Source organism: Esox lucius, chromosome 15 (assembly GCF_011004845.1).
Source record: "Esox lucius isolate fEsoLuc1 chromosome 15, fEsoLuc1.pri, whole genome shotgun sequence".
Classification (NCBI taxonomy): domain Eukaryota; kingdom Metazoa; phylum Chordata; class Actinopteri; order Esociformes; family Esocidae; genus Esox; species Esox lucius.
In genome coordinates, this window is record NC_047583.1 from 29,486,064 (window position 1) to 29,512,262 (window position 26,199).

General features: G+C 41.0%; 2 protein-coding genes across 8 annotated transcripts; one reads left to right on the forward strand and one right to left on the reverse strand.

Moving 5' to 3' along the window:
- The first annotated feature begins 2,119 nt into the window (after positions 1 to 2,119).
- mtres1 (mitochondrial transcription rescue factor 1) lies at positions 2,120 to 7,438 on the forward strand. Of its 6 annotated transcripts, XM_020054442.2 has the most exons (7): positions 2,121 to 2,229; positions 3,413 to 3,505; positions 3,605 to 3,631; positions 4,401 to 4,851; positions 6,548 to 6,620; positions 6,778 to 6,878; positions 6,971 to 7,082. In XM_020054442.2, the coding sequence occupies exons 1-6, from the start codon at positions 2,169 to 2,171 to the stop codon at positions 6,838 to 6,840; spliced, it is 768 nt and encodes a 255-aa protein (XP_019910001.2). In that variant the 5' UTR covers positions 2,121 to 2,168; the 3' UTR covers positions 6,841 to 6,878; positions 6,971 to 7,082. The 6 variants fall into 6 exon arrangements, with proteins under 6 accessions (XP_019910002.2, XP_019910001.2, XP_019910000.2 ...); XM_020054443.2 differs by lacking the exon at positions 6,971 to 7,082 and having other exon boundaries at positions 2,120 to 2,229; positions 6,715 to 6,792; XM_020054441.2 differs by lacking the exon at positions 6,778 to 6,878 and having other exon boundaries at positions 2,124 to 2,229; positions 6,971 to 7,438.
- An 8-nt stretch (positions 7,439 to 7,446) lies between these two features.
- On the reverse strand, positions 7,447 to 25,827 carry bend3 (BEN domain containing 3). 2 transcript variants are annotated; one of them, XM_010903545.5, is made up of 4 exons: positions 25,657 to 25,827; positions 24,532 to 24,586; positions 10,310 to 10,506; positions 7,448 to 10,145 (listed from the first exon to the last, which is right to left on the reverse strand). In XM_010903545.5, the coding sequence occupies exons 2-4, from the start codon at positions 24,581 to 24,583 to the stop codon at positions 7,896 to 7,898; spliced, it is 2,499 nt and encodes an 832-aa protein (XP_010901847.2). In that variant the 5' UTR covers positions 24,584 to 24,586; positions 25,657 to 25,827; the 3' UTR covers positions 7,448 to 7,895. The 2 variants fall into 2 exon arrangements, with proteins under 2 accessions (XP_019909999.2, XP_010901847.2); XM_020054440.3 differs by lacking the exons at positions 24,532 to 24,586; positions 25,657 to 25,827 and adding an exon at positions 16,785 to 17,655 and having other exon boundaries at positions 7,447 to 10,145.
- Between the last annotated feature and the right edge of the window lie 372 nt (positions 25,828 to 26,199).

A 26,199-nucleotide genomic window follows, 5' to 3' on the forward strand; every position in this document is an offset into this window, starting at 1 on the left:
TTGATAGGCCTGTAATATATAACCAGGTTAGTAGGACCAACCCCATTTGCAGACAGTCCTTGTTTGGACTCTGCTTGGATTAGCTTACATTTACTGAATCACTGTTACATTTTTTTAAGAGGCTTCGTTTCTTCATCAGGTTGGCAATTTCTTCTCAATGTGTTGGTTTTGCTGTTTGATTCATGTTGGTATGCATATGTTGTTAATTTCATTTGCCTGAGCAAAATTCTGATTGATTGAATGATTTTTATAGCCAAATGTTGAGACAGAAAATCAATACACACAGCTTCTCCTTATTGGCTTATTTAGATTATTTACAATAAAACTCTTAAAAAGTATTCATAGCAATATTCCCAGAGAGGTCTTTAAAGCACCATGGACATCTCTATGTTAACAAATTTATAGCATATGTCTGCCCTGAATGTTGGTCGCGTAGGGCCAAAACCCAGGTCTTCATTCTCACATTTCTGACTTATTTTGACCGGGGATACCATCTGAGTACAGTTGAGTTGGGCTGAGTGCTAACTTCCTCTAAGAAACAAAACAGAAAAGTGTTTTGCCCTTCCAGGACCAACATTTTGCAGTCCTGTAATATATTTGTCTCCAAGCAAATATTCTCGTTCTAGACAGCCGGAAATAATATTGACTTTTCAGTCATGACAGGAATGTCATGACTGCAAAGAATTGGCCACATTCGTAATACAATGCCCATCCTAAGCATCATAAACTCTAAGACAGCCAAGACGGAAGGAGATCAACTTTGGTAGAAAGTTGAGTAACTGGTTTGATTAACTGTATGTACTGTGTACCCTATCCTGTTATCATTTAGTACATCATCTTTTATATTGCATGTTGTTTGATGTAAGTTTGGAGTTGTTATGCCCCATATTGGTTGTATTTAGATAAAACCTAACAGCCCACATTCAGAATTTACTATGAAGGTTTTAGGATGTGCACATATTTTCAAATAAATATATATATAATTATTGGGATAAATCTCTAACTTTCTTTCCTTATAATTTGTCCTGGTCATTGGTAATTCTCATCTCCGTGCCTTAGTGGATAACATTGTCCCCATGCCAAATCAGATTGATTCCACTAGTCAATCTACCATGGCTTTTGGCTTCATGTCCACTCCTGGAGCAAGAGTTTCACATCTGATGGCAGATGTTCGTGGGGAGGTGTTACCCAGAGGCCTCATCCCAGTCATAGTATGTCTGATCATTCCTGGTAACAACCTTGAAGCCAGCCCATCCATCTCCCAGTCAATTACCAAGAACTGCTGGCCCTGGAGTATGAAACCCAAGCATGGGATCTGGATGTGACTTACGGATTGGAGTTGACAACAACATTAGATTGTTGGCTGAATTGTTAGGTAATCACCAAGTGGTGATAATCACCTCCATTAACAAAAGGAATAATGGATCTAAAGGCTATTCAGCAATTTGGAATGTGGCCAATGGAATGGGTGGAGTAAAACACCAGCAACAATTGCAAATACAGAGTGCCCCTTGATTTCTTTGCATATAATTACTCTATCCACTTTCCTGAACATTTCCTACAATACATTCACTGCGGCGTATAGAATAGTTTTTTCTGTATGAGTCAATATGTATTTCATATCCATTAAGTTACATTGTGGCCAATGGAATGGGTGGAGTTAAATGCCAGCAACAATTGCAAATACACAGTGCCCCTTGAGTCAATATGTATTTCATATCCATTAAGTTACATTGTGGAAAAAGAGGGTGTGGAAATATTGTGTTGCTAGATGTAGCACACTGTTCCCCATGATTAGACAGGTTTGTCTTACTCTACACATTCTCCTGGACATTTCCTACACTGCTTTCTCTGTGGAATATTCAATAGTTTATTAGTTATGAGGCAATATGTATTCCATATTCTGTCATTGGCATTGTCTGAATTTTACCCTTGGAACGTGTTTTAACACCCACTTTTTATCGAAATTACTCTTAAATATGATCATATTTGAATTGTTGTCAATGTTTTGAGAGGTACATGTTCTCAAACAATTAATCAACTTAATTTATCTCAGTTTTTAAGTAATTCGTTGGTCTCTTTTATTTTGAAAAATCTTTCCAGATTTTCGTGACCCGGAAGTGTTTCTTTAATGTTGCTCACAAGACGCAGATGGAACCCCGGCTTAGATGGTTAAATTCGAAATAGTTAACAGAGAAGGACGGAGACGCATCTCAAATATAAAGCAAGGTAAATACGAAAGGAATGTGCTCAGCTACAAACAGCGAAGACTAGTCAGTTTTATTACAGATTTCTGGTAATATATGTTTATCTTAGTTAGCTACTGTAACTTGCTAGCTCACTTTACGGAACGAGGTACAGTGCATTTAGCAAGTTAGCTACAGTAAATTACCCTTGCGGGAGAAAACAGGAGGTTGCATTGATTTGACACACAGTCCGTGTCGAGACTTGATCTTAATGACCTTTCAGGCAATCGTGGTTGGAACGGATGAAAATGTCAAATTTACTCTGCCCTAGACGTCCCGCGTTATGACGAGATGTAACGTTATTTACAGCCAATCGTCGCGTTCCAAGTTAGTATTAAGTGTTATGTAGAAAGACTCGCTATATCATCCAGTAAAGCTAAAGCTAGCAACACAAAATATATTTATAATGTAAAATGAAAGGTTTATTTGCGGTCAGCTAAATACTGAGGTAATCTGATGGTTATTGATTGTCAACAAATCTGGTCTTCTGTAGCCTCTAAAGCCAGTTCTATAATGTTGCAAGGCCTGGAGAATACCTATATGATTTTTGTTGCAAAGGGGTGGGAAAAACGTTTTTGTCAGAAACATCTCAAAACATGTTAACCCAATTTAATCAAATTAATTGCTTGGGCTAACGCCTCAAAACATGTTAACCCAGTCAAATGCATTGCTTGGGAGGGGCTTATACAGGTGCTCACGAGAATAATGCCTTCAGAGCAACAGTACCAATTAGACTGACAAGTCTGTGAGGGCTTCTGTCCCACTGTCAAATCGTCAAGTGCGCAAAGGCTCTCTCGCAGACGTTTTGAGCCCTTTATGCACCCTTTTCTTAAGTCTGCATTTCTGCCGACTTTGGCTGAGGGAATTACCCACAGTTCATAGTGTTGATGTGAAACACGGGTTACCAGGGGAAGCCCAGACGCAAGAGAAAATCCCAGCAAACCCGCCTTATATTAGAAGAAAGAAGAATGGTAAACAAACAAGCATGCTTGGCAACCAACCCTGACGTTAACATGGTTAGCAAGGTGCGGCCTCCATGGATCGGACCTGTTTGCCCATCACGTCCCACAGACGGATTGAGATCTGGGGAATTTGGAGGCCAAATCAACACCCTGAACTCGTTGTGTTCCACAAACCAATTCTGAACCATTTTTGCTTTGTGGCAGGGCACATTATCCTGCTGAAAGAGGCCAACTCCATCAGGGAAAACTGTTGCCATAAAAGGGTGCGCATGGTCTGCAACAGCGCTCAGGTAGGTGGTACGTGTCAAAGAAACATCCACATGACTGTCAGGATCCAAGGTTTGCCCATTGCCCAAAGCATCATACTGCCTCCGCCGGCTTTTCTTCTTTCCATAGGGCATCCTGGTGCCATGTGTTCTTCAGGTAAGTGATGCACATGCACCCGGTCAGCCATGTGACATTAAGGAAAACATGGTTCATCTGACCAGGGCACCTTCATCCATTGCTCCGTGTTCCAGTTCTGGTGCTCACGTGCCCATTCTAGGCGCTTTTGGCAACAGGGGTCAGCATGGGCATCCTGACTGGTCTGCGGCTACGCAGCCCCATACGAAACAAACTGCGATGCATTGTGTGCCCTGACACCTTTCTATCAGTACCTGCATTACATTTTTCAGCAATTTGTGCTACAGTAGCTCGTCTGTCGGATCTGACCATCGCACCCTACATGCATCAATGAGCATTGGCTTTTCATTCCTTGGACCACTTTTGATAGGGACTGACCAGAACGGGAACACCCCACAAGGGCTGCAGTTTTGGAGATGCTGTGACCCAGTCTTCTAGCCATCACAATTTGGCCCTTGTCAAGGTCGCTCAGATCCTTACGCTTATTATCAGTGTTATTCACTTCACCTGTCAGTGGTCATAATGTTGTGGCTGATCGGTGTATACAGTATATTATTTTATCTATTTCAAGGGTGTCATGAGTAATTAAATTTTTTGTTAATGAAATGTGTTAAATGGAAAATAAGTGGCCCTGGTGGAAAAAAGTTGGAAACCTGGACTATACTATTTTTGCAGCATAAAATCAAGTTATGAAGTGGTAGAATTGACCATTTAAGGCTTGTCTACCAGGTACCTACAATGTAATTCCCTTCATAACTTTATTATACATTTGTTTCTTTTTCCCCCCAAGAAACTTGGAGGAGTTACAGCATGCATGGACTGTTGATTCAGGCACTTGCTCTGAGACAATTGGGGAGCTTAAGTACACGCAAGCTGCTAAGGCCTGGGTACAGGCTGTACTGGACAGAATGGTGCCCAAGGACATTACACAGTCGACAGTTATGTGGTTCCACCTCCTCCCTGAGCCTTGGAACATACAATCTTCCATCAAGATCGAATTCAGCTAAGAGATGGTCAATTCTTCATCAAGTGAGGTTTAAAAGCAACAAGAAGAAAAGTGGTGGCAAGACTGTACAAGAGGATGAGGATGATGAAGTGGAAAAGGATCCAGAGGACAGTGACTATGATGATGAACCTGAGGATGACCCCAGTGTACCCAAAGACTACAAAGACCTAGAAAAATATGTGCAGTCATTTCGATATGATGTTATTATGAAAGCTGGCCTTGACATAGCACGCAAGTAAGTGGTTACAGAATTAGGACAGTTTTTAAATGAAAGAAATCAATGTAATAAAATGATTAATGATTATTAAATTATTTGATGTGGAAAACCTATTTTAAAAAATCTAGTCCAGTGGTTTTTAAAACTGGGGTTCCCAGAAACATTTCAAAAGATAGGTAAAAAAAAATAATAATTGGGGCAATAATATTTTGTTGGTTTTGGTATAGAACTACAAACATGGATTGGTTAATACTTATTTTTCTCATATCCACCCCTTTTGTTTTTTTCCTATCCAGTAATTTCAGTTTACAATTTCATTGATTATCATGATTATTCTCTATTGTGCTAATGCTTTTTTGACAATGCAACTGTAAAAATAACAGTCAGTGAATATAATAATTAGGTCCATATGGACCGCTACCTACAATGGTTTTGGAAATAATTCATTCATTTTAGTTTTGTCAACTTAAATCATAGTTGATTACATATTTTTTTTTGTCATCAATCTAAACACAAAGCCCCATAATTACCATAAGTAAAAACACATTTTAAGGAGGTTGTGCCAGTTCAAGGCAAATATAAATATGTCAGTTTGTACATAAGTAATCAGACTGTTTATTTAGTACCTTATAGAAGCAGCTTTGCCCGGGTTGTTGTCGTGGTGAAAGATTAATCTCTATCCCAGTCTGACTTCCAGTGCGCTAGATCAGGTTTTCTTCAAAGACCGCTGTATTCTACTGTTTACAGTTTCCTCAATCCTGAAAATGTCCCTGTCCCAGTTGCTGAGAAGCTTCCCCATTGCATTATGCTCTCATTACCACACTTCACCATAGAGATTGTATTAGGCGATGAGCAGTACCTTGATTCGCCAGATGTAATGCCTGGCAATGTCCGTATGGACCGTTACCAACAGTGCTTTCGGATGGTATTTAGTCCTTCACTATCTCCACATTTTGGTAGAAACTAAATTCATAGTTTATTACATATATATTTGTTATCAACCTACACCATACCCCATAATGACAAGGGAAAGTTTTTACACATTTTTGCCAGTTTTTCAGAATAATGAGGACTGAGTCAAAAGCAAGATATTAGGCCTGAACGTAAAGTGCAACAAGGTAATGTTAATCTCCAGGCTAATATTATCTCTATGGTGAAGCATGGTGGTGGGAGCATCATGCAATGGAGATGCTTCTCAGCGTCTGCACCTGGGAGACTGGTCACAACTGAGGGAAGAATGAATGGAGTTCCTTGAAGATTCCCAATCTCTCTGACCGAGCTTGATGATCTCCAAGAATGGGAGACTACCCAAAATATTATATGTATTATTTGCCATTTAATATAGGTCTACACAGAGGCATCGCAAGGATCACAATACATTCAGGACTTAGCCCACCCTCGCACCCTGCCCTGGACAGAAAGTAAAGGGTTTTGAAAGTACATGTGGAGAATTTCGATGTACACGCTAGCGGCTTACACGTCTGCATTGTTATAATGCACGATTGGAATTATAGGTGAATAGATCAGGGGCTGTTTCTTTATTATTATTCTGGGTCAATTTGAGATCCGAGGCTATAGCCCCTGACACCCAGATCTAACGACGCCACTGGGTGTATACATTTTTTAAACATTATTAGGGAAATATATTTGGAAGGTTTTTGTTGTGAAAAAGTTCAAAAACCGTGCTCTAGTCTAAACCTTTTCTTTATTTCAGTAAAGTGGAGGACGCATTCTATGGCAACAAGCTCTGGCTTAATGGACAGAAACTCATCAAGAAAAGTAAATTGGTGAGTTATCATTTTGCCCAGTAACTTTATAAAATAAAGATGTCTATCAGCCTCCTACACCATCTTACAAGATATTTGGGACCCAAACCCTCAGAGAACTGGAGTGGTCGAGCAGTCCAGCCAACAATCCCATCTTGTCTGAATCTTGTCCCATCAGTGTCTGGATTGTCAGGCAGAGATGTCTAAGAGATTTATTCATAGAGCTAAAGATCAGCTGTAGAGTGACTGAAATTCAAAGCCAATGTTCCTGCATTCATGGTAAAAGCAAACATTTTCAATCGGGATAAAACACAGATTGATTGAATGGAGCTGTATGTCTTTATTGTACTGATCTTTGGTTCTCTCTTTAGGTTAAAGTCGGGGACACCTTGGACATGGTATTGTCAGAGAACAAAGACATAGACACTGTCACAGTTTTGAGAGTAATCATTAAGAAGGAACTGGGTGAATCCAAGGATGGAGACAGGTACCAAGTTGTTTTGAGGCGCTGGAAAAACCTAGAACTTCCCAAACAGGATGCCTTCAAACAATGAGTTTTCAGTGTATAATACTGATCACCGCTCTCCATTAATAAGGAAATTGGAATAATCCTTGCATAATCGTTACATGAAAGTGAGTTGTGCATTCTTTTTACATTAGACCTCTTGGTGTCATTATTGACTTGCCTGATATTTCAAATGGTTTTGATAAACTTTTCTATTAATAGATGCTAATAACAGACAAATAAGTATCCAAAGTACTGATATGGCTTGCAAAGCAGATGCAAATGGAATGTGGGAAAGGTATTATTGAGTGCTAATAAAGTGTGAAATGCTGAATTCTTGACTGATTTTATTACAAATGTGTTCTCATGATCTGTTGCCATAGTTTCATACAGATTTATAATACAAATGTATAACATTGTTATAAAAAAGAGATGCCACAATTCAACAGCAAATGTGATGGAAAAAATAACCTTTTCTATCCATCTTCGAATGTGATCTATTGTCTCAGTTTTATTTTCATGGTTATTGTTTTTAAGGCTACAACAGTTTATGTACAGTAAGTTAGAATATCTATGACATTGATTTGGTGTATACACAGAAACAAGCCGACAATTAAAAACTAATCTGTCTAATACTGTGGTTTTATATTACAAATACATCCATTAAGAATACTGATTAAAAGCTTTTACAAGTTTGCCTTGGGCTCAATGTCCAAATCTCCACTATGCTATTCAGCTTATGTACTTGTGCAAATATTTAGAAGAAACATGTTTTGTAGCCTGCTTTGTGACTAGGATACAGTATTGGATCTCTTAGCCTTCTTCAGAATATCACACTTTTTGCGGTTGGGCCGCCGGCATCGCTCATCTATGCTAGGCACACATTCGTAATGCCAGACTTCTTCTATTTTCTCAACTGGGTACACTGCCTCCACATAGTGGCGGATGAGCCTGAGACGCACAGGATCCAGCTGCTTCTTATTGCAGGCGCCTGAGTGGTTGTACTGAAGCCGCAGGTTCTCCTGAGTGAAAAGCTCAGGAAAGAGACGTACCAGAAGACGAGCAGCAAAGTTTCCAACAGAAAGGCTCTGCTGTACAATCTCTCGAACCTCAGTGTCTGATAACAAGTAGACTGAAGGCACTGGAAAGTCAGGAATAGAGACTGTCAATTCCTCTAGAGGAATCTTGCAGAAATCTTTGCTACTTTTTTCAGGGGGTAGTGGAGGGATCTCAAAGTCTTCCTTCAAGTGGTCAATGTTGAGCTGGTTCACTTGGCAAGCAGCCACCAAGTCCACAGGCTCTTGCTCAATCTCAGGACCATAAACTTTACGTTGCTGCTGGTATGACCGCCGCTGTTCAGTGTCTCGTCGCCTGCACCGCTCGTCCAGTTTGCCCACAAATTCTAGTGTCCACACCCTGTCATTCTTAGCTGGTGGATATAGCAGCTGCACATAGTGGCGAATAAGATTTACCCGCACAGGATCAAGCTGCTTCTTCCCAAGAGAGCCACTACAGTTGTAATGCTTACGTGCATTCTCATAAGTGAAGAGTTCGGGGAACATAAGTACCAACAGGCGAGAGGCAAAGTTACCAATTGACAAGCTACAGTCATAGTTGTTCCTCAGCTGCTCCCTAGACAGCAGATACTCTTGAGGCACACTGGAGTCTGGTAGGGGGATCTCAAGTTGTTCAAAATCCACTGGCACAAGCAAGGACTTTTTTGACCGACGGCCTGGTCTCTCGTAGTCACACAAGTCCCTGATTTTGACAATAGAGACGTTTTCAGGGAGGCTTCTGGAGTCATAGCTCTCGTCATTCATGTTCTCAGGCTCGCTGCCATTGCCGTCACTGTGAGAACCCTCCATTACATCTTCTATACGCTGCACACACATCTGTAGCCAACTATCCTCTGGGACATCAGGAAAATTAGCTTCCATGTACTTACGGATTATCTCTATCCTGTCCGAGTCCAGGATCATCTTTCCCACACTGCCCTCTGGCAGTCTTCCCTCAAAAATCTCTGGGAAAAATCTGTTTACAAGGAACACAACAAAGTCTTGAGGGGAGGAGAGATCATCCATATCCTCTCCAACCACTTGAGTGTCAAACCCAAGGTCTGGTACTAATATATTATTGTTGGTGTGGTCACTATTTGAGTCTAAGCTCAGGTCAACTTCTTGCCCCTCCTCATTTATAAAATGGCAGGGCTGGTTCTGCTCAGCTTTAAAACCAAAGCCTGCAATAGTCTGTTTCTCACATGACTGCGGCACACTCTCCATATCCTTCTGGACCCAGAAGCGGTTAAAAAAGTCATTGATCTGCAATAGGCATTCATCCTGCCAAATGTTATTGTTTTTAACTAGAGGAAAACACACCTCCACATAGTTGCGTATTAGCTGTAGATGTAGGGAATCCAATGTCCTCTTGTTGGAGATGCAACGGGTACACTCCTTGGCCTTAAAAAGTTCTGGGAAGAGATGTACCAGCAGTCGACAACCCAACTCACCGGCATTTGATGTCTGTTCCATCAGCTGACTCAGCTCCTCACTTGTCAACAGGTACTCTGGTGGAGGCTGGAACTCAGTCACCATCTCAGAGGGTTTAATCAGTTTTTTTATTCGAGTGACCTCCAGGGAAAGTAGATCTACCTTGCTGTGCAGTTGAGTCATGCTTGAGTTGAGCGTATTAAGGATGAAAAACATCTTCTCAATGAGAGAATATATGTTAGAGTCTGTTGAAGGTATGGACCCTGTTGCCCCTAGGACAGAAAGGTTGGGTTCATTTCTGCTGTGCTCCCCTGTGTTGACCAGTTGAGGGGATACAAGGCTGCTGAAGCTTACCCGCACTCCTCCCTCATGCTGAGCATGATGGTCCTGGCTTGATGTAAGTTTTTTCTCTGTAATTCTATGAGAGATGCTGTAGAGAGGCTTCCTGTAGGAAGATATAGTCTCCTGGGCATGGTCTTTCTCCCCAGAAGCCAGGCATTGGGGTTGAGGCCTCGTGGACTCTTCAGACAAACTCATCAACAAGCGCCGTCCAGCCTACACAGACAACAACAGATTATTTCAAAGAAATGTAATTTACAAGGTAAAATAAAAAGAGACTAAATAAATAGTTGGATAAAATAATTTACATAGACAGGCTTACATATCAAGTTCAGTTAGTTATTATTTATCTTAGATAATGATATACTTCAGAAATGTACCTCACTAGAAACCCTGAATCTCTTGCTTCTGGTAGAATGGTCTGACTCTGAATTTTGAGCACCACAGCCCATGTCTGTGGCAGTACGTTTACTGGTGGCTTCTCTGTTACCAACAGACCACCTTCGGGGTCCTCCAGGTGTCTCACTGATAGCACAGTCATCAGTCTCTGTCTTGATGTCCTCAACTGGTTCACTCTCTGTAAGAAACAAATTAAAATCAACATTCTACTTAATTTGTTTTTCAAGCAATTGATCAATCCAAAGGTTTAGAAGTTAATATACTGCTCAAAAAAATTACGGGGAACACTTAAATCACACATGAACAAAATATATTTAAAATCAAAATCTTAACTGAAGTTTATGTAATTCGTTGAGAACAAAATGACGTAACAACGGTCAATGGAAACCAAAAATTGAGGGCTGGATTCAAACACACATCAAAAATCTAAGTAAACAATTGAAATCACAGGCTGTTCCAACTTGTGTGAATTTTATCATGGCAACTCATAATGTGACTCAGTAGTGTCCATGGCCCCCACGTGCCTGTATGCACTCCTGATGGTGGATGGTGTCCTGGGGGATCTCCTCCCAGATCTGGATCAGGGCATCAGTGAGGTGGACAGTCTGTGGCGCTACTTGACGTTGTGGATGCACCAATACATAACATCCCAGAGGTTCTCAATTGGATTCATGTCTGAGGAACGTGAGGGCCAGTCAATTTCATCAATGCCTTCGACATCCAGGAACTGTCTACCCACACTGGCCACATGAGGCCAGGCATTGTCCTGCACTAGGAGGAACACGATGTCTGAGGAAAGCACAGAACATCATCAAAGATCACAGTCACCCAGGTTATGGTTCCCACTGCTGCTGTCTGTTAGACGCTACTGGAGAATACACTTCCAGACTCCATTTTATTTTCTCCATCAGGCTCCTTGACTAGCAACACCGATCCATGATCAAACTGACCGCACAAAAACATTCCAGATGCTCTGATGTCCTTTCAGGTACTTTTAATGGGCATTGAATATTCCTTTGCATGTACCATCCTACACTCAAAATGTATGTTAGTTACTGCCATATTTGCCATATCTACAATATTCAATACTACTACCAATATTGCTGCTAGTTTACAGTAATCTTTTAAAACAACTGCTATGTAGTGTTATGTATATTATTGCTTTATCCTCTTGCTATATTTTTTGCTGTGTGTGAAATGTTTCTTCTTAATTCTCACTACGCATTTGTAGTGTGCTATGGCACCATTCATAAGCTTATTTCACTCATATGTACATCCATCCATCCATCCATCTTCTTCCGCTTATCCGGGGCCGGGACGCGGGGGCAGCAGTCTAAGCAGGGATGCCCAGACTTCCCTCTCCCCAGACACTTCCTCTAGCTCTTCCGGGGGGACACCGAGGCGTTCCCAGGCCAGCCGGGAGACATAGTCCCTCCAGTGAGTCCTAGGTCTTCCCCGGGGTCTCCTCCCGGTGGGATGGGACCGGAACACCTTCCCAGGAAGGCGTTCCGGAGGCATCCGAAAAAGATGCCCAAGCCACCTCAGCTGACCCCTCTCGATGTGGAGGAGCTGGGGCTCTACTCTGAGCTCCTCCCGGGTGACTGAGCTTCTCACCCTATCTCTAAGGGATCGCCCGGCCACCCTGCGGAGAAAGCTCATTTCGGCCGCCTGTACCTGGGATCTTGTCCTTTCGGTCATAACCCAAAGCTCATGACCATAGGTGAGAGTAGGAACGTAGATTGACTGGTAAATCGAGAGCTTCGCCTTGCGGCTCAGCTCTTTCTTCACCACGACAGACCGATACATCGACTGCATTACTGCAGAAGCTGCACCGATCCGTCTGTCAATCTTCCGTTCCATCCTTCCCTCACTCGTGAACAAGACCCCTAGATACTTAAACTCCTCCACTTGAGGCAGGCACTCTCCACCAACCTGAAGTGGGCAAGCCACCCTTTTCCGACTGAGGACCATGGCCTCGGATTTGGAGGTACTGATTTTCATCCCCACCGCTTCACACTCAGCTGCAAACCGTCCCAGTGCACGCTGAAGGTCCTGGTTAGAAGGGGCCAACACGACAACATCATCTGCAAAGAGCAGAGACGAAATCGTGTGGTCCCCAAACCTGACACCCTCCGGCCCCTGGCTGCGCCTAGAAATTCTGTCCATAAAAATTACGAACAGAACCGGTGACAAAGGGCAGCCCTGCCGGAGTCCAACATGCACTGGGAACAAGTCTGACTTACTGCCGGCAATGCGGACCAAGCTCCTGGTTCGGTTGTACAGGGACCTGACAGCCCTTAGCAAAGGACCCAGGACCCCATATTCCCCAAGCACCCTCCACAAGATGCCGCGAGGGACACAGTCGAATGCCTTCTCCAAATCCACAAACACATGTGGATTGGTTGGGCAAACTCCCATGAACCCTCCAACACCCCGTAGAGGGTATAGAGCTGGTCCAGTGTTCCACGGCCCGGACGAAAACCACACTGTTCCTCCTGAATCCGAGGTTCTACTATCGGCCGTATTCTCCTCTCCAGAACCCTGGAATAGACTTTCCTGGGGAGGCTGAGAAGTGTGATCCCCCTATAGTTGGAACACACCCTCCGGTCCCCCTTCTTAAAAAGAGGGACCACCACCCCGGTCTGCCATCCCAGAGGCACTGTCCCCGACCGCCACGCGATGTTGCACAGGCGTGTCAACCAAGACAGCCCCACAACATCCAGAGACTTGAGGTACTCAGGGCGGATCTCATCCACCCCCAGTGCCTTGACACCGAGGAGTTTCTTGACCACCTCTGTGACTTCAGCCCGGGTGATGGACGAGTCCACCTCTGAGCCCTCATCCTCTGCTTCCTCAATGGAAGACGTGACGGCGGGATTGAGGAGATCCTCGAAAGTACTCCTTCCACCGTCCGACGACATCCTCAGTTGAGGTCAACAGCTGCCCACCTCTACTGTAAACAGCGTTGGTAGGGCACTCAAATGTACAGTTATGCTCAAAAGTTTGCATATAATTGGTAATATATGTACCATTTGTAAAGAAAACATGAGCAGGCAAAACATGTCTTTTATTTCTTATGGGATTCACATTCAACTGTAGGTCATAAAAGAAAGGCACAATTATAAAACAAAACATGGCAACAAAGAAATAAATGAATTGACCCCTGTTCAAAAGTCTGCATACCCTTAGTTCTTAATACTGTGTATTGCCCCCTTTACCATCAATGACAGCATGCAGTCTTGTGTAATAGTTGTCTATGAGGCACTGAATTCTTGCCGGTGGTATAGCTGCCCATTCGTCTTGGCAAAATACCTCCAGGTCATGCAAAGTCTTTGGTTGTCTTGCATGAACCGCACGTTTGAGATCTCCCGGAGTGGCTCAATGATATTAAGGTCAGGAGACTGTGATGGTCACTCCAGAACCTTCACCTTTTTCTGCTGTAACCACTGGAGAGTCAACTTGGCCTTGTGCTTAGGGTCAATGTCGTGCTGGAATGTCCAAGAGCATTCCATGCGCAGCTTTCGTGCAGAAGAATGCAAATTGTCTCCCAGTATTTTCCAATAACATGATGCATTCATCTTGCCATCAATTTTCACAAGATTTACTGTGCCTTTAGAGCTCACACCCCCCCAAAACATCAGTGAGCCACCACCATGCTTCAGAGTGGGGATGGCATTCTGTTCACTATAGGCCTTGTTGACCCCTCTCCATAAAGCTGTATTTAGGTCTCGTCACTCCAAATTACAGTGTGCTGGAAGCTGTGAGGCATGTCAAGGTGTTGTCAGCTATATTGCAACCAGGCTTTTTTGTGGCATTGGCGCAGTAAAGCCTTCTTTGAAACAACCATACCGTCTTTCTGCAGAGCAGCCTGTATTTCTCCTGAGGTTACCTGTGGGTTTTTCTTGTTATCCCGAACAATTCTTCTGGTAGTTTTGGCTGAAATCTTTCTTGGTCTACCTGACCTTGGCTTAGTATCAAGAGATTTTCCACTTCTTAATAAGTGACTGAACAGTACTGACTGGCATTTGTAAGGCTTTGGATATCTTTTTATATCCTTTCCCATCTTTATTAAATTCCATTAACTTGTTACGCAGGTCTTTTGACAGTTATTTTCTACTCCCCATGGCTCAGTATCTAGCCTGTTCAATGCATCCCCATAAGAGCTAACAAACCCATTGACTATTCATACACAGACACTAACTGGAATTAGCCACAGGTTTGGGAAATTAACCTTTAATTGCCATTTTCACATGTGTGTGCCCCCTTGTGTGTCTGTAACAAGGCCAAACATTCAAGGGTATGGAAACTTTTGATAATTTGGGTGATTTCTGTTATCATTATGATATATAAAGGAGCCAAACAACTTTTATAATACATGGCTTCATATGATCACTATCCTTAAATAAAAGACAGTCCTATTTTTTAAATCAATGCCAAAATGTCACAATTTCTGACAGGGTGTGCAAACTTATGAGCACAACTGTATCTATAATATTCAATAACTCTACCAACCTCTGCTAGTTCACACTTATGTATATTAATGCCATACTTGCCACATCTAAATGTTCAATAATATTACCCAGATTGCTGCTAGTTTACAGTACTCTTTTTTTAAACTGCTGCTAGAGTACAATGTTATGCATATTGTTGCTTTATTTTATTATAATTTTTTGGCTATATTTTTGTTTGTATATTCTTCTTAACTCTCACTATATAATTGGACTATCATCAAAAAGTTGATTTATGTCAGTAATTCCATTCATAAAGTGAAACTTTTTGTATATTATATTTGTTCATTGCACACAGACTGATATATTTCAAATGTTTATTTCTTTTAATTGTGATGATTATAACTGACAACTAATGAAAATCCCAAATTCAGTATCTCAGAAAATTTGAATATTACTTAAGACCAATACAAAAAAAATATTTTTAGAAATGTTGGCCAACTGAAAAGTATGAACATGAAAAGTATGAATTACTGCAGCAATGTGGAGTGGCATGGAGTCGATCAGTCTGTGGCACTGCTCAGGTGTTATGAGAGCCCAGGTTGTTTTGATAGTGGCCTTCAGCTCTTCTTCCTCTTCACAACACCCCATAGATTTTCTATAGGGTTAAGGTCAGGCGAGTTTGCTGGCCAATTAAGAACAGGGATACCATGGTCCTTAAACCAGGTACTGGTAGCTTTGGTACTGTGTGCAGGTGCCAAGTCCTGTTGGAAAATAAAATCTGCAACTCCATAAAGATGGTCAGCAGCAGGAAGCATGAAGTGCTCTAAAACTTCCTGGTAGACGGCTGCGTTGACCTTGGACCTCAGAAAACACAGTGGACCAACCCCAGCAGATGACATGGCACCCCAAACCATCACTGACTGTGGAAACTTTACACTGGACTTCAAGCAACGTGGATTATGTGCCTCTCCTCTCTTCCTCCAGACTCTGGGACCTTGATTTCCAAAGAAAATGCAAAATTTACTTTCATCAGAGAACATAGAACAGAGAACCACTCAGAACCACTGGACTGCTGCTGAGAACCACTCAGCAGCAGTCCAGTCCTTTTTGTCTTTAGCCCAGGCAAGACGCTTCTGACGCTGTGTCTTGTTGAAGAGTGGCTTGACACAAGGAATGCGACAGATGAAACCCATGTCTTGCATACGTCTGTGCGTGGTGGTTCTTGAAGCACTGACTCCAGCTGCAGTCCACTCTTTGTCAATCTCCCCCACATTTTTGAATGGGTTTTGTTTCACAATCCTCTCCAGGGTGCTGTTATCCCTATTGCTTGTACACTTTCTTCTACCACATCTTTTCCTTCCCTTCGCCTCTCTATTAATGTGCTTGGACACAGAGCTCTGTGAACAGCCAGCCTCTTTAGCAATGACCTTTTGTGTCTTGCCCTCCTTGTGCAAGGTGTCAATGGTCGTCTTTTGGACAGCTGACAAGTCAGCAGTCTTCCCCATGATTGTGTAGCCTACAGAATTAGCACTAGGTGTCTTCAATATTGAACCTTTTTACAATATAAAAAATGTCTGAGATACTGAATTTGGGGTTTTCATTAGTTGTCAGTTACAATCATCAAAATTAAAAGAAATAAACACTTGAAATATATCAGTCAGTGTGGAATGAATGTATACAAGTTTCACTTTTTGAATGGAATTACTGAAATAAATCAACTATTTTGATGATATTCTAATTATATGACCAGCACCTGTAGATGTTGGGTGCCATGTCACAAGAATTTGATTGTGCAGGATGACACTGTGTTGTTCGGTGCATTTGACAAATAAACCTTGAAACTTGAACCCAGGGCCCACTGCACAAGTGCAAGGGTCTAACGATGGATCTGAGGATTTCATCTTAGTACCTAACAGCAGCCAAGGTACTGTTTGCTAGCACGTGGAGGTCTGTGCAACCCTCCAAGGAAATGCCCCGCCAGACCATCACTGACCCACTGACAAACCTGTCATGCTGGATGATGTTGCAGGCAGCATAACCTTCACCACGACGTCTCCTGACTCTTTCATGTCTGTCACATGCTCAGTCTGAACCTGCTCTCTTCTGTGAGCCAATGGCGGACCTGCCAATTCTGATGCTCAATGACGAATGGCAATCAAGCTGCACAAGCTGAGACACAGCAAACCTTGTAAAGGGAGACACAGCAAACCTTGCTAACTGGATACACTGATATTCCTGAAGATTCATTGACTTGTAATAACATCTAGCACACCACCATGCAATATCCATTGAAAAACATTGTCAGTAGAATGGACAATTTTTTAATTCTTAGTGACTTTTAATGTGGCACTCAGCTGTCCACTCACTAGCAAGTTCCCCCATTCATCTGTCCACTCACTACCAAGTTCTCACTCATCTTTGCACTCACTACCATGTTCCAGACTGCCTTTGGAAGCAATGTCAGCTCAAAACGATTTGTCTGAAGCTTCCTAACTTCTGACAAACAGTTATTTTGCACACAAGCCTTTGGTCACCACGCAAAACACCAAGCTTCAGTTGGACTGGTGTAATACTCGCCACCACTGGACTCTGGAGCAACGGAAACGCATTGGAGTTATGAATCACGCTTGATTATCTGGCAGTGCTAAGGACAAATCAAGATTTGACGGATGTCAGGAGAACGCAATCTGCCTAATGTATTGTGCCAACTGTAAAGTTTAGTGGGGCGAGAATAATGCTCTGGGGCAGTTTGTCATGGTTTGGGTCATTGATTCTAAATATCCTGAGCTTCCAATATTGTAGCATGAGTTTGGGGAAGGCCTTTTTCTGTTTGAGCATGACAATAGCCCCATGCACAAAGCAAGGTCAGTACAGAAATACTTTTTGCAATCAGTGTGGAACAACTACACTGGCCTACAAGGAGCCCTGACCTCAACCCCATTGAATACCTTTGGGATGAATTGGAACTCCAAATCTGGGACAGGCCTAATCGCCTCAACATCAATGCTGACCTCACTTTTGTGAAAGCAAATCTCTGCCGCAATGTTCCAACATTTATTGGAATGCTGTCCCAGTAGAGTGTAGGCTGTAGCAACAAAGGGGGAACTAATTCCATGTTAAAGTCCATCATTTTGGAAAGAGATACCACAAGCAGGTGTCCAGATATATTTGGACATGTAGTAAAGTTACGTACCCAAGCACAAATCACTAAATTCGTAATGTTAATCATGACCAAATCTGCCATGTTGACAATTTTTACTCTGAGGTCCTCTGATAATAACAGTCCAGAGTGAAAAGCCATACTTGCGTTGAATAAATCAAGTGCTGTGCTGCTCAAGGTTTTCAGCATGAAAATCTTAAATGATATTAACACATTGAAAAGGGAGTTCTGCATTTAGCCTGTCTGTAGGGCCTGCATTTAGCAACTTTCAACATGACTCACTGCAGTTGATGGCTTTCCCAGATTCAGCCCCTATAACATTATTTGCAGTGTTTCTCCTGATGTTGCTGAAAGCACAAAAAGAGCCTTGTTAAAATTATATGAGAAGTAAAATTCAAGTAGATATCAAAATGTTGTTTAACCTGCACACCAGCAGAGTGCGCCAGTTATTCTGTGCACACGAGAGAGTAGCCTATATTTCAGAACCCCAGACAGCGACTGACATCCACTGCGATAAAAGGTATTTGCCTACAACAATCAGGTACATTTTCTAATCGCTGTATTAATTAACATTCTGAACTAGACCTATTACAGCTAGAAATGTGCGTGTGAATAACCTGTTTCTCAAAGAGGTCTACTGCAAAAACGTTATATATGCTATAACAGTTTTAATTGATTTGAATCATTAAGAACATACATTTAACAAAAAAATATTCAATTTTGCTTAATTAAAATAAACAACCTCTGGCTAAATATTTAGGGATATTTAACGTGTTCACGAAGATCGCCTATCTACTAAATTCTTTGAATCTGAGATTCGAATAACTTGCCAGTGATAGAACACAGAGAACAGGACAACCCTTATAGCTACACTTAAAGATAGCTAGCTACGCAACGAGGTAGGCTACATGTTAGCCAGCTCTAGTCAATTAGGGTACGTTATAACTAGCTAAAGATACTTGATGCACCGGTCACTATATGCAGGCCGGCAAGATCAATAAATTTTTTTGCTTCATATACACTATGTTGTCATTATTTACAAATGTAAACAAAATAATAATTTGTCATGGCCATCTTCTATGCAGTGGTGTAGAAGTATTTGGCTGTGTTCACCAATTTTGGGAAGTTGATAAGGATGAGCTAACTTACCTAAACAGAGTTCATAACTAACCAATGACCTTAATTGATCATTTACAGTCTTCCTTTTTATTTTACTGACCACTGGTTAGTTTTAAACTCCCTTTACCTGGTTACTTGGGAAGAACAAGTATTTGATAACCTGCAAAATCGGCAGTGTTTCCCACTTCCAAAGCATGTAGAAGTCTGTCATTTTTATCATAGGTACTCTTCAACTGTGAGTGAAGGAATAAAATAGAAATAATCCAGAAAATCACATTGTATGATTTTTAAGTAATTAGTTTGCATTTTATTGCATGACATAAGTATTTGATACATCAGAAAAGCAGAACTTAATATTTGGTACAGAAAGTTTCCTGTAATTCTTGACCAGGTTTGCACACACTGCAGCAGGGATTTTGGCCCACTCCTCCATACAGACCTTCTCCAGATTCTTCAGGTTTCGGGGCTGTCACTAGGCCACTCCAGGACCTTGAGATGCTTCTTACGGAGCCACTCCTTAGTTGCCCTGGCTGTGTGTTTCGGGTCGTTGTCATGCTGGAAGACCCAGCCACGACCCATCTTCAATGCTCTTACTGAGGGAAGGAGGTTGTTGGCCAAAAACTCACGATACATGGCCCCATCCATCCTCCCCTCAATACGGTGCAGTTGTCCTGTCCCCTTTGCAGAAAAGCATCCTCAAAGAATGATGTTTCCACCTCCGTGCTTCACAGTTGGGATGGTGTTCTTGGGGTTGTAATCATCCTTTGTCTTCCTCAAAACATGGCGAGTGGAGTTTAGACCAAAAAGCTCTATTTTTGTATCATCAGACCACATGACCTTCTCTTATTCCTCCTCTGGATCATCCAGATGGTCATTGGCAAACTTCAGACGGGCCTGGACATGCGCTGGCTTGAGCAGGGGGACCTTGCGTGCGCTGCAGGATTCAGGTCATTGACCAGGGCCTGCCATGTAGTTCTAGGCTGATACCTCACCTTCCTCATGATCACTGATGCCCCACGAGGTGAGATCTTGCATGGAGCCCCAGACCGAGGGAGATTGAGGTATATCCTCCTTGTTTTGTGCGACCTTTTTCTAATAATTGCGCCAACAGTTGTTGCCTTCTCACCAAGCTGGTTGCCTAATGTGCTGTAGCTCACCCCAGCCTAGTTCAGGTCTACAATTTTATCCCTGATGTCCTTACACAGCTCTCTGGTCTTGGCCATTGTGGAGAGGTTGGAGTATGTTTGATTGAGTGTGTGGGCAGGTGTCTTTTATACAGGTAACAAGTTCAAACAGGTGCAATTAATACAGGTAATGAATGGAGAACAGGAGGGCTTCTTAAAGAAAAACTAACAGGTCTGTGAGAGACGGAATCCTTACTGGTTGGTAGGTGATCAAATACTTACGTCATGCAATAAAATGCGAATTAATTATTTAAAAATCATACAGTGATTTTCTGGATTTTGGTTTTAGATTCCGTCTCTCACAGTTGAAGTGTACCTCTGATAAGAATTACAGACCTCTACATGCTTTGTAAGTAGGAAAACCTGCAAAATCGGCAGTGTATCAAATACTTGTTCTCCTCACTGTAGATCTTAATTACATATTTCCCTAAAGTGGTGAACACAGCTGAACACAGTAGAGTACTTTGTACACCTCTACGTCTATGTGATCTTTCATTTCAGTAGCCAAGATGCGTTGTTGACCTTGGGGATGATGTTGGCTGGGTAAATGCCAACAGAAGCCTCTTCTGAGACTGGGTACAAGTCCTCACCCCTGAATGATGAGGAAATACAGGGTGCTGTGCAGATGCTCAGAGAGGCCTCAACTCTAGAGGAAGAACAAGAAGCTCTCTCCCCATTCATGTTTTTGTTTAATAGTTTTGAAGACACTGAAACATTCATGGATGAAATAGACAAAAGAGGACTTAGTGATAATTTTGCTGGTTTCCACACAACAAAAATTAAAATATCTAGAAAACACAATATAGTTTGATGAGACAAAGAGACAAGAAACATCAGTTGTTTAGCAAGAGTAAACTGGACAGTGTTTTGGAAGTGTTCACCTGGCCATACAATATAATAGGATGAAACCAAAGCCTACAGAATCTGGGCAAAGCTGAATACACAGTACTTAAATGAACAGTTTAGTTTTGTCAGTGTTGGAATGTAATTTTTTTAATATTTGATCGGGTGATTAAATGTTTAATTGTCTAACTGGCATATCATTAAAAAAATATTTTTAGGTTAAGCCATTAACTTCATGCTTTTTGATTACATTAATTGACTTTCAGTAATATCTGTTGTGCTCTTATTCTACTTGTAATTTATGTTATTGAATCAACTTTTAAGATAAGCGTTAAATTACCTCAGATAATCAATTCCAAGACATGTAACACATATATTGCTCCCAACAATGTTTTAAGTCCATAACCATGTCATTACTTTAGAATTAAAAATGTGCTGGTTCCAAGCACAATTAATATTCCTGTAAATTAATATTCCTGTAAATTAATATTCCTGTAAACAGATGTTGACCTGACCTCTACATGATGCAAATTGAAACTTGCCACCTTTCTGCAACAAGCTATAGAAAATTCAACACTTCCAGTTACCAATTTCAACTTTCTAGAAAAATGCTGGTAAATTGAATAGTAAAAGTCAAAGGAAGGAGAAACCATTACAATGATTTGTATGAAAACTGGTTAGATCTAAACAGCAGAACCCACAGTTCTCGGGAAAGGACCTTCAGAACAGTTTAGCTGACACTGAAGTTGTTGCTCACAGGTCCACCGCACACTGTACTTTATACAGCATGTTCACATTTGTGTAATATGTTGAATCTATGGAAAATGCATAAATGGTAATCCTGTATAAACCTGTGAAAAGGGAGGCCTGTTTCACTGTGTAACATGTAGAGCTCATATCAACTATATTGTAACTGCAATAAGCAGCATTCTCCACCATCAACCTCTTAATGATGGCCCTCTACTGTATCACATATAACCAAGATATGGCTACTCAAAGAAAAACTGACCATGGCAGGCATAGTGAGTATGACTGTGAATCCTGAAACAAAATACAATTAAATAGTATTGGAAAATATCATTTAATTTTACATAATTGGTAAAAAGCATTATCAGACTACAGCGCTTTTTCAACATGTAGTCAAAGCAAATACACTTAGGTTTTCTATATCAATGCTTGAACCTGGTGTTATATCTTGACAAAAGATATTTAATGAAATCACATAGACTCTGAGATAAAGTTGTTACGTTAGTTAAATCTTCTTCCTCCATGGCACACTCAACGTAATGATGTCATACCCATACATGACACCTAGCGTCGAACCAGGATGTCCCCAAACGGACCAATAGTGACCATCAGTGGGCGTAACTTGACATTCAGTGGGCGTAACTTAATATTCAGGAACCCCCGTATTAATAAACGCCCCTGACTTGCGGTCTGAAGATATACCTTATTGGGACAAAACCAAGTTTAAAGCACTGTTGTGTACCAGACCAACTAATGTAAAACCAGGCCCAGCGCCAGGTTGAAGTGACTGAGGGGGCAGTTAAAAATGGAGAGGGGGCTAGTCTATTTTTCTATAGGGTATTTAACCCTTTGACGCATATGATCACACAAGTGTGATCAGGCTAGAGTGGTCCCTGAAGTGCACTTTTATTTACTTGCACTTTTATTTACTCACATTTAGCTCAAATTATGTTTATAACTTTATTTCCTCATTGGAATTGTTTAAATATCTACACCAGAGGTTCCCAAACTAGGGGTTGCAACCCCATGTGGGGTCACCTGATTCGAAAATGGGGTTGGGGGACAATGTTTTACAATTGACCCTCATAGCCGCAAATAAAAACAACGATTATATAATTTTTCTTCACATGGTTAGGATTGCGAGAATTCTTTGATACTGAAATGGGGTCGTCGGCCAAAAAGGCTTGGGAACCCCTGATCTACACTATGATATTAATGAGGTAGCAAGTGTTCAAATCAGGACAAGAAGGGTTACTTACGTACCAACAAGCAGCCAACACTAGCCGTCATATCTTTCTAAAATAGATATAATACATCTGACACAAAAACGACTGCTATTAGCGACTATATCATGGGAGAGCTGACAACTGGTCAAAATCATTGTGTAAAAACTTTCTGGAAGTTATTTTACCCGTTTGTGGGCGCTGGTATGTTTGTTTTTCAACCAACTATAAAGAAAGGTGATTAGATGAGTAACAGATTTTCCATCCTGGGAAAACTATGAGTTGTCCTTCCCCAATATATCACTGTAAACATAACTATGTAATTTCAATAATATTTATAACACGCTCTGAAACACTTGATTATAGCACGCAGAAAAAAATTCTATAAGCCAAGTTACTGTTTTAAAATAAATAAATGTTTTTTCAAGTTTTGATGTAACTTTATTGACCACCCGGAACAACCACTTCGAATTCGCTAGCTACTGATGACATCATTGCCGAATATCAGAGGTGGTGTGTGGTGGCTACAGAAAAAAAGTTTGCATAGTGCCAGTTTGAAGTCACCCAATTCAGCCAGCTGTTTCGTCAGTATTCAGTCAAAAAATCTATGCTAGGAGTACAGTTTACTGACTTTAATTGTTAGTTTTTTACTTTGCGTTTGCAATGCAGCTTTTATAGCTCGGAACACACCGTTACAAATAATTATTTTGGGCAGTACTAATAATGATAATTCAAATATGTATCTAGGTCGAACTATCAGTTTAACGGTTAGCTAATAGGTGGTGCTCGGCAATAAACAAAGTCCAAGCGCACACTAGCACAACAAATAAAATGTGGATACACGAAAATAGATATTTAGCATAAGGCGAGGCCTAGTTACTATACCAATTCAGAAAACGTGTTATAAAATATTAACATGTATTAGTGTTGCATCATTTGTCTTACATAATGTAACGATTTACAATTTCAGTAGTGCATATTTTTTTGAGTTATGATTTTGGCATTTTGCCAGACTGATGTGACCATGTGACTGCACAGCGATCAGCTCTGCAATGGAGTTGTTGCGTGGCCATGTGACACAGACTACTAAAATCTAAATCGAGCAAAAGCCTATAGATTAGACAATCGACTAGTCAACTGAATGAGGTCAGAACCCAGGTAAGCAAAATTTCAGAAATGACAAGTTCACTTTCTCATCCGTAGCTTTAAAACATATCTGAAGTCCAAGTGCACTGTTTAGCTCACATCAGAAAGCTGTGGGAATTCTAAACATCTAATGTTGATCGTTTTAAAATACACCAACCTTCCTCAATGCATTAGAACTGTGACACAACTCAAGCTTGGCTCCACAATATTATCAGTGTAGACTGCTTTTGGCTTTTCATTTCAACTGTTTATTTATTGGAGAGAAATGTAAAGTAATAATAAAATTGTTCCCACTGGAATAATGGATTTTCTGAAATTGTTTGCTCTTACCTCTCTCCAGCATTTCTCCATTTGAGTTTTCCCCATGGTCAGAGGAATTCATATCCTATATTAAAAGAAATAGAATAAAAATTAATCAAAACTGAATCATCTATTGTTTATTTGAAATCCATTATTACTGCACTTTTCACCTTCACTGTTGACATTTCTTCAGGGCATTGTCCTAATTGTGTTATATGGTTAGAGACTTCAAAATAAGTAATTCTATGATTCAACATCGTTGTGTGTATTGTTCCATAGAAAACTAAATCATTATATAATTATTGTAATCAATAATGCTTGTTTACATTTCACTTGTCTACTGCACCCACTTTACATGTTCATAGTCATACATGACTGTCATATACTGAACCTGTGCTATTTGACCATCTTGTCCACATTTGACTACATTTAAATATTGGATAGACTTACTATAGACATAAATGAATTACACTAATGTGTGCTGTTTTTTAAAGGGATAACAATAGGACATATTGGTTTCCTTACCTTGTCGGCATTAAGAAGTCCTATAAGCTATGAAAGCAATCCATGCTTTGATTATATTTGCCTTGCAGCAAATGTACTTTTTAGAAATGCTAACGTCTTAGCCTGTGTGGGACAACTACTTCATGGGAACTATATTAGCATCGTATCCAAATAATTTAGAATACTTTATTACGCAATAAAATACATTTTAGACACTTTTGAAATGCATTCCGTAAGTGGGCGCTCTGTGCTTTGTACTGATGATGTAAGTGGACTCAAAGTATGCAGCTAGAGTCTTTAGGACTTCACAATGCACTTCCTCATTCTTCCATGAGAAGCCAATGAACAAAAACATGAGTACACCCACACACACACACACACACATACATACACACACACACACACACAGCTGTGTCACTTTTCCCGCTGTCAAAAAAAAAAACTTCAGCCTTTCGTGGCAATAAAAAAATCTGTGAGATTTATTTGAATACACAGCAAATCGATATGTTTGCACTTTGCATTAAGGCTAGCTAATCATTGTTTTAAGGGGCTCTTTTTTTTAGTGACGCGGTTGTATATTTCCTCGTCTCGGACGAGTTTTCCCACTCTTGTAATTGTCTGAAAAACACAGATGCTTTCGCTTGAGCTCACCTTTACGATCTAATGCAGTCCTTTGCAGTTACTGAAGAAGTGGTTAACATATCTATCCCGATTATCGTGGGGATTTCATACACAGATAACTGTTGTTCGTGTTTCTCTCCCCTATTTTTTCTTGCCTGTGCCGTCTCGCGTGACGTGACGGGGCGCGCTCCTGCTGTGTCATTTCCGCACAGCTGTGGATATGTCTTGTGTGGCCGTGGGCCGTGTGCATGGCAACAGAGAAACGATGGCCCACAATGCGGGCAAATACAATTAAGGAAGGTAACTTGGGACAGTGGTGTATGTACTGCCTTTTTTAACGTTTATTTTTATTCACCATCATTATTTTAATAATCAGAAGGGTATATATGTATATGTATGTATGTGTGTGTGTATAAATGTATATGAATATATGTGTGTGTATATATGTATATATATATATATACATGTGTGTGTGTGTGTGTGTGTGTGTCTGTAGCAAAAACACATTTTATGAAATCTGTGTCAGTTAATTGCAAAGACCAACTTAAACATATCATGCCATTACATTCCAAA

Coding starts and splice junctions, on each gene's coding strand:
- mtres1 (XM_020054441.2), top strand. CDS start 2,169: ATGGTTAAATTCGAAATAGTTAACAGAGAAGGACGGAGACGCATCTCA. Junction 4,852..6,547: donor GGCCTTGACATAGCACGCAA/GTAAGTGGTTAC, acceptor TCTTTATTTCAG/TAAAGTGGAGGACGCATTCT. Junction 6,621..6,970: donor TCATCAAGAAAAGTAAATTG/GTGAGTTATCAT, acceptor TTCTCTCTTTAG/GTTAAAGTCGGGGACACCTT.
- bend3 (XM_020054440.3), bottom strand. CDS start 16,848: ATGAAAGAGTCAGGAGACGTCGTGGTGAAGGTTATGCTGCCTGCAACA. Junction 10,507..16,784: donor AACATCATCCAGCATGACAG/GTTTGTCAGTGG, acceptor TGTTTCTTACAG/AGAGTGAACCAGTTGAGGAC. Junction 10,146..10,309: donor GATTCAGGGTTTCTAGTGAG/GTACATTTCTGA, acceptor TTGTCTGTGTAG/GCTGGACGGCGCTTGTTGAT.